This window comes from Manis javanica, chromosome 8, assembly GCF_040802235.1.
Source record: "Manis javanica isolate MJ-LG chromosome 8, MJ_LKY, whole genome shotgun sequence".
NCBI classification, from domain to species: Eukaryota; Metazoa; Chordata; class Mammalia; order Pholidota; family Manidae; genus Manis; species Manis javanica.
In genome coordinates, this window is record NC_133163.1 from 46,924,635 (window position 1) to 46,933,307 (window position 8,673).

The 8,673-nt window shown below is 34.3% G+C and overlaps 1 protein-coding gene across 6 annotated transcripts in view; it reads left to right on the forward strand.

Annotated features, from left to right (window-relative positions):
* Positions 1-7,428, forward strand: part of TXNDC16 (thioredoxin domain containing 16) — a 90,644-nt gene extending 83,216 nt beyond the window's left edge. For all 6 annotated transcript variants that reach the window (XM_073211238.1, XM_073211235.1, XM_073211239.1 and 3 more), the window contains 2 exons: positions 912-1,102; positions 5,345-7,428. In XM_073211238.1, the coding sequence (XP_073067339.1) occupies positions 912-1,102; positions 5,345-5,610 (457 nt within the window). In that variant the 3' untranslated portion in view covers positions 5,611-7,428. The remainder of the gene's footprint in view (positions 1-911; positions 1,103-5,344) is intronic.
* Positions 7,429-8,673: the final 1,245 nt, after the last annotated feature.

Genomic DNA, 8,673 nt, shown 5'->3' on the forward strand with positions numbered 1-8,673 from the left:
AAGTTCTTACATGGTGAACAAATTCTTACATAGTGAATAAGTTCTTACATGGTGAACAGTACAAGGGCATTCATCACAGAAACTTTCGGTTTTGATCATGCATTATGAACTATAAACAATCAGGTCAAATATGAATATTCGTTTGATTTTTATACTTGATTTATATGTGGATCCCACATTTCTCCCTTTATTATTATTATTATTTTTATTTTTAATAAAATGCTGAAGTGGTAGGTAGATGCAAAATAAAAGTAGAAAACATAGTTTAGTGTTGTAAGAGAGCAATTGTAGATGATCATGTGTGTGCCTGTAGACTATGTGCTAATCCGAGCTAGACAAGGGCAATAAAACATCCACGGATGCAAAAGCTTTCTCTCAAAACAGGGAAGGGGTGAGGTTCTATGCTTCACCACTGTTGTTCCCCGATTTCTCACCTGATGGCCCCCCTGCGACTGTGCCTGTCTTAGGTTGTTCCTCCCTTGAGGAATCTTACCTGGAAAGACCCAGTTTTATTTGGAAAAGAACCAATTATTATAAGTATCTTGTTATTTTATAGTTTGTAACTGTTTAAGTTTTGAGCTGACCATGTGAAACAGATAATAGGGTAAACTTTGGAAGGAACCTATTGATTATATCAAGTCTAATTATTGACAAGCCTTTGAACTATGTCTGTTTTCCGTTAAAACTGTCACTGGCTGCCTTCTTTCTCCTGAAAGAAATACAGTACCACATGTTAAAAGAAACTTAGGAATCTGATTACTCATATAAGAGTTACAGGCCTCTTGGTTTCCAGGGCATCTTATTATAAAATACACTTACTGGCATGATACTATATTTAATGTTCTATAAACTATTTTCATAATTTTGTTATAGAAAGAAATATTAATATGTTCAAATGTTCCCTCTTGTAGAAAGAATACTCCTGTGGGGAGAGGAATCTTGCAGGCATACTTTGACACTCTGCCTCCCCTTCCTCTTCTTGTTGTGGTGAACCTGCCCTCAGGGGGCCAAGTATTTGCATTTCCCTCAGACCAGTCTGTCACTGCACAAACTCTCTTATTATGGCTTAAGAAATTAGAAGCAGGACTAGAAAGTCCTATCAGTAAGTTTTGTTTTACTTAAACACAGTTCTGTATTTTGTTTCGTAGACTTTTAAACTTGAATTATGTCTAATGAATGCTAGAATAAATTGAATTGTAATGTTTATAAGTATCTTAAATGTTAATATGCTGATAGCATTGTACATCAGGCAGTCTCCTGTGTGGTAGCTCTTATTTTCCACAGAAGATAAATACCATTGTATTACATTTTGTTAAATTTGTTAAAATTGTATTACATTTGTTAAATAATAGCTAACATTTATTAAATGCTTACTTGGTATCTAACACAGTGCTAAGTGATTCACGTGCATTATCTCATTTAATTCTCGCGAGAGTCATAAAAAGTATTACCTGTAGAAGCGTTATCTAGTTGAAAGTCATATAATTAACAAGCAAATGAGGAAGCTTAGATTCCAGCCTGGATCTCTGAGCTAGAATTTTGAACCACAAGAAAAAAGACCTTTAACCAGAATTTACAAAGCTTGCTTATAACATGTCATAGCCTCCACTTTTCTAAAACATATGTGAATTTATACTTATGAAATATATGTTATGTGTTAACTTATACCCAGTTGTGGTGGCAGCAGGCCTGTTGCTATAAGTTAAATTTAAGTTACCATGTAATGCCCTAATTTTTTAACATATTGATGAAATTGTGTGAAATTTGATGAAATGAAAAGTCTGCTAAGGTACTAGCCAAGGATTTTGTTATTCAATACCAGGTGAACTAGACTATTTTCACATTATTTCATGACAGAGCCCTTAAATAAGGAGTGTGTACCTGGATATAAATATTTATGTATTTGTATACATAGATTTCTTGTATATGATCTCCAATTCAGTGTTACATTGTCTCTCAGCCAACATGCATAGTGTGAATCTATAATTATGTGTATTTGTGTGTATTTCATCTGATACTTGAATTTATTTTAAATGTCAATCGTAGCACATCTGTTTTGCTGGGTGGACTGCTCCATTTCTGTTAAGTAAGGCAGTTTTAACTAAGTTATCATGTTTAAATATCCTATCGGTGGTTATATTTGATACCGAAATATACCATAAAGTCTATACTTTTAAAGTATACAATTAGTGATTTTTAGTATATTTACAAGGCTGTGCAACCATTACCACTGTTGAATTCCAGGACATTTCCTCACCCTCAAAAGAAACCCATACCCATTAGTGATCACTCCCTCTTATCTCTTCCTTCCACCCCTGGCAACCACTAATTTGCTTTCTATCATTTTGGATTTGCCTAATCTGGACATTTCATTAAATACAATCATACAGTATGTGGCCTTTTTTTGTCTGGCTTCTTCACTTAACATAGATTTTCAAGAATCATTGATGATGTAACTTGAATCAGTAATTCCTCCTTTTTATGGATGAATAATATTCCATTGTATGAGTATGCCACATTTTATTTCTTCATTAGTTGATGGATATTCGGGTTGCCTCCACTTTTTGGCTATTATGAATAATTCTGCTGTGAACATTCGTGTACATGTTTTTGTATTTGTCCTTACACCAGTACCAAATTATCTTGAAAACTGCAGCTGTGTAGTGGCTTTTAAATTGGGAAGTTTGATTCCTCCAGCTTTGTTCTTCATTTCCGGATTATTTTGGATATTCTGGGTCCTCTTAGGTAATTTATTAGCTTTAACATTTTCCTAGGGGGTGTGAAAAATTAATTAAATTATTTTGTTTAAATCATAATCTGAAAGGGGGCTTTTCTGTGGATCACTCATGTCTGAGTTCATTGCTGGGGTCTTTTCAGTTGTAGGTCTTGAACTCTTCAAGATAGTTTGCATTAACTTCTCTGCAGTGCTCCTTTATAGAATAAAATGCGGGTGGTCATTTCGTAGCAGCTGTGACACAGACGCCCCATGGATTCTAAATCAGATAGAATTGTATGTAGGTAGGGCCAGCATACCTGTGAAACTGAATGGCTTATAGAAAGGCGTGATGTTCAGAGACACAGAACTCTACGCTCACGGCCCAGCCTTATTGATTACTCCACTGTGTGGCCCTAGGCAAGTCTCTTTCTTCCTCTACAAACATAAAATGACATATAATAGTTCCTATTCTGTGTCAGTTATTTTAAAAACCAAATCAAATTATGTCTGTAAATGTACTTTGTAAAATGTAAAATCTAAAGAATTACCATTATTCATGTATAGAGATCCTTTCCTACAAGGAACATCCTTGGAGGCTTTGATTCCTCAACTCAAACTATTATCAAGAGGAAAGAATCAGAATTCTGAGTTTCCCCAGAGTCTGGTATATATATCTATCTTCCACTGCCATTTTGTTAATGCCTTTGCCAACTCACTCTTTGAGGGGCTTCCATTATGTCTTTGTATTGCTGCTTCTATTCTGAAGTTTTTCTGCAGTAGTGAAGAAGCGACCTGAACAGTACTTTTCTATTGGGTCTGGTCTTCTGTGCTGGTAGGACCTGCTCCCACTCCTTGGGAGACAGATCTGAGAAGTGGGTGCTGCATCTACTCTTGGCATAGTCTGATCCTGTAAGCATGTTTGCTGCACATCTCTATTTCCATGACATTGTGACCATGGGCTCTTTGTATTTGAAATTTATATTTAACTTTGGTCAAGCTGCCTGACCTTCATCGGCCTTGGTGTTCTCATCAATAAAACTAGAATAATAATTGTACTTACCTCCTGGGGTTGTGAAGATTAAAAGAATAATGCCTGGTACATAGTAAAAACTCAGTAAATGTTTGCTATTATTATTATTAACTTGATAATAATGTATTTATTACTCATGTATGATAAGAGTAGTTTTATTTGCAATTGAAAACATTAAGACCTTTGTATACAGTTCTCTCAGCAAATTATTAGCAGAATTGTGATGTCCAGTTTTAGGCATTTTGTCATATGAGACCACTAGGCTGCAGTGTTTACATTAAAAATTAAGTATGCTAAATATTTGCAATGACTTAATTTGTGCTTAAAGATATTTTAATCTTTGCAATATGCAGATAAAGTATCATTATTAAAGTACAAATAGTAATTCTTACCTCTTACATCTTCATTATATTCAAGAAAATGTGTTGTCTGTTTGCCACTTTTGAATCTAACCTGGGAACAGTGATTTGAAACATCAAATACAGGGGTAGTCTACATTTAGTACCCTGCTGATGTACCATGTACTAAGATTTCATATAAAATTTCCTCAGGCTCAGTTATATTAATAAGTACAATATAGATAATACTGCATATGTAGTTATGTAGATTTTTATTTGAGCTTTAGTCCATCTTAGGGAATTATGATTTATATGAATGTCCTAAGCTTTTAGGTATATATTTGCCTCATGAGAGATGTTCAAGTTTGTGTTTTATGAACATTTATTAATTTTTTCATGGAACAGTATAGAGATTCTTTCACTGGAAGTTATTTTTACAAAGTTTCCTTAAATAGTTTACTTCTCAAAATAATCTTTTAAAGGGCAACTAAATTCTGAAATTGTATTGTACAGTTTACTCCATGGAGAAAAGTTAGCTGACTTACTCACATATATGTTATCAGCTTAAATAGTTTTCCTCTTCCAATGACCAATGTTTTAAAGTGATATAAGATTTGTTACCATGAAGTGTATCTAAGAAATTATCCAGTCTGTTTTTATAGTATACTTAATTCCAAACCAATATTTAATTATTCCTTGTCTATAATTTTTACAAAATGAACTTGTTTTCATCAAGTGTGTACAAAGTATGTTAATCAAAAGTTAAAAATCAGAAAATGCCTTGAAATATAAAGAAATGCTTGTCTAAGTAATAAATAAATATATGTCCCCAACATTTTTTCTGGAATGATTGATAAGAAATAGTTCCAGTTCCTTAGAAAGGGAAGCAGGAGACTTTTTCATTTTAACTTGTGCTGATCTATCTGTAATCTCATTACACTTTTTGATGTTTTTTTAAGACCTCAACGAGGGCTAAGTGGCAGTGAGATTATGGGCCTTCTCTCTTTTTCCTATTAATACTAATCTTTATTTAAAATAAACTAGCTTACAAAAGTAATACAAAAATTTAAGTGGCTGATAATGACAAATATGTTGTTTCTTAGACAATGACAAAAAAAATCTAGTTTTGCTTAGGTAAATAAAGCTGATAAAGTCTCTACTCCTACAAATATATTTTTCAAAGTAAAACATTTTCTAGTATAGTTGTGTGATAATTTTATGTCTGTTCACCTTTAACTCTTGATTATATCTTCTTTCTAGCAATTTTACCTGCTCAGGGATGGAAACCTCATCTTCCTGCTTATAATTTTCTAAGTATGATGGATGCTGCAGCATCTAGACATCCCACTGGGAAAGGTCCTGGCTGTATGAAAGAAACTGGTATGCAGGAGAGTGATAAAGAACAAGAAGAAGATAAATCAACCAGAAAAGAACCGATTGAAACACTGAGAATAAAGCACTGGAATAGAAGTAATTGGTTTACAGAAGCAGAAAAATCATCTAGGCGTGATGATAAAGAGTTATGATGCTCAAAAGTTAGCTGATTTCATAGGGAAAGACTAGGACTTTCCAAAGTCTTTTTGGCTTATTTGATAGACAATTTATTAAAAATAATACTAAATCATTTCAAGTTTCTAGACCAGTGCTATCCAGTAGGAATATGATATGAACCATATATGTAATCTAGAATTTTCTGTTAGCCACATTAAAAAAAAAAGTAAAAATGAGTTGGTGAAAAGAATTTCAGTAATATATTTCACCCAGTAAGTATACCCCAAATAGCTCAGTTAACATAAAATTATAATCAACTATTTTACATTCATTTTTTCTGTGGACTTCAAAGTCCAGTGCATATTTTACACTCACAGTTCATTTCAGAGAAGCTGCATTTCAAGTGTTCAGTAGCTACGTGTGACTAGGGACTACTGTATTGGATAGCTCAGCTCTAGACAAAAACTGGTATAATTAACTTGGTTCTAGGCATGATAAACATTGAACTAGAATAAAAATGTAGCTCTAGTTTAATAACAGTTGACTCCACAGTGGAGTCACACAGTTGGTGTGTGTTTTGTTGTGGTCATGATGTCAGAACCACTTTTTTTTTAAATCAGAGAGCAGCTTTGTCCCCCAGGGAACATTGCAGTGTAGAAACATTTTTGATTGTAACCACTGGGGTGCACCTGGCATCTAGTGGGTAGAGACCAGGAATGCTGCTAAACACCTTGCAGAGCACTGGGCAGCCTCACAAACAAGGAATTATCCTGCCCAAATGTCAGCAGTGCCAGTGTCGAATAACCCTGTGTTATGCTAATCTGTTGAAGAACCTGGTTCTGCTCAGTTAGGTTTGGAAAAAATCTTGGATATTAAAGGTAAATATCAGGTGGTCTTATCCTGATCGTTATTTGGACACGACCATATTTTATAAATTCATTTTATAATATTTAAAAAAAATAAAAAGCGATAACCCTAAAAAGGACTCAGAGTGATATATATGTATATGATATACTATTATCTATAATATATAATAATCATATATAATTATATGATAATATATAATTCATATATATAGAAATACATGTAAATATATAAGAATCTTAAAACCTCCTAATTCAACAAGTTGTATGGCTAACATATATTGCTAACAGGAATTAAACATTTTGCTATCTTCCTCACAAAAAGAGTGACTTCTAATCTGAATCATATATGAAATCTACCCTAGTAAGCTTCGGACAAGTCAGTTTGTCTCCCGGGCCATAGGGCCTCATCTGTGTAGCAAGAGGGCAAGACTAACCAAAAAATTAATTTTTCATTCCAAAGTCACTTACTTGTCAGGTTGATCTGTTTGTAGCAGGTTGTTTAATTTTTGTTTCATGCAATTTTTTGAGACATTTGTTGAGAATATCCTACTTGGTGCTCCACTGTACTCTTTTAATACCTACCTGGGGTATCATGTTCTTGAAATTTTCTTCATGCACTGTTTGGTTGGTTCAACTGAGTTGCATAACTGGGATTTTAAAAATCAAACAGTTAAATTTCAATAAATGCATGTATTTCATTTGTTAATATATCATTTGCTGCTAAGCACCTTGTTGAGTTTTTTCCTGTATAGCATGTATTGCGTATTATTTTACTTCATTCTCATATGTTTTTATATCTAATGGGGGATATGAGTGAAGTTTAAATATATTTTGTAGTATTAAAGTATCATCAGCCTAACAGTTAGAAAATGCTAACTATAAGCACACAGAAACATGAAATGGATTAGTCATTGTACCATGTCAGCAGTTTTGACAGTTATTAACACATGTTATTTTTATCATTTTAAATAAAGTATCTGTATTTCAGGCCTATTTTCAAAAGCTTCCTTTGGCCTTTGTCATGCCCTTTAATAGACCTCTTACCCTGTATCAACTGGGTTTCTATGGTTGCAAGCAAAAGAGATTCAATTTTGGTTAACTTAAGCAAAATGGGAATATTGGGTAATTCACAAAGTTAGAAGAAAAAATTAAGCCATACTTTGAAAAGTCAGGAGCCAAGGCTGTTCTAGTTTTTCATGTAAGGGATCTGTGTAGCAGGAACTAACAGCTCAGTCATGAATCAGTGACTCAGGGAGTTCTAGAAAAGTTGGTTAAGGGGAAAAGTAGGTATTGTAATTGGCAACCCTAGCTAGACTTCCACAGTGTAAAAGAGGTAAATATTGAAAAAGAAATCTGGTTTCTGTTTACCAGAAAAAGTAAGAGTGAATGTGGAGGGAAAGGAAAGTATGAATGTGGAGCAGGTGTCCTCACACCACCACCTGTTGTCTTCTAATTGTCCTTTGTATCCTTTTTAAGTGTTTCTGCCACATACACCTGTCCCTTTTTGAGATCTTCAAAAGCTCTCTGTCTGTCCCCAGGTGCTGGTATTGTAACTGAATATTCCCCTTATCTGCAGTAGTACTTGGTGGCCAGTGCATATGTACATTCTGTGTAATATGTCATCTCTCCTAAATCACGATTCTTTCACCCCTCCTGCCTCACTCTGCTGGAAGGTAAACATCCTTGGCCATGGCTTCCATCCCTTGTGGTCAAATATCTCATGGACTGTTTTTCAGAATTCCTGAAGTTCCTCACCCAAGCTTATGCTTCTTTTAAAAGCTAGTTAAATGTTTATGAGCTGAACAGTGAGAGTTTGCACATCAGTAAGTGTCCATCCTTGGTAACAGAAAGTAGTCAAATAGGGATACCCTTGGGAGCTGTGCTTCTGCTAAGATGTGGAAAGCTGCAAGAGAATGTTACTCCTGTCCTAACAAGAGAAAATAGTCATAACTTTTATTATACCCATTAGAGAAGGCAACCAAAGGAACTGAATTCCAGAATGATAAACACTTTCAAGGAGAGATGGGATATGTGAACTGTTTGACCAGCAGAGAATAGGAGGCTGCCTCTAAAGCAAATAAGAAGAAATCAAAGACTAGGAAAGAGTCTTAAGATTTTACCCTACCTGCAAGTTGTTAGTTAGCTTGCCACATTTTCCTGAATCAGGGACAAAAGACTTTATTACTCACTGTAATAGCATTCATCAGTCTTAGTACTTGTGCCAGTTCCCTG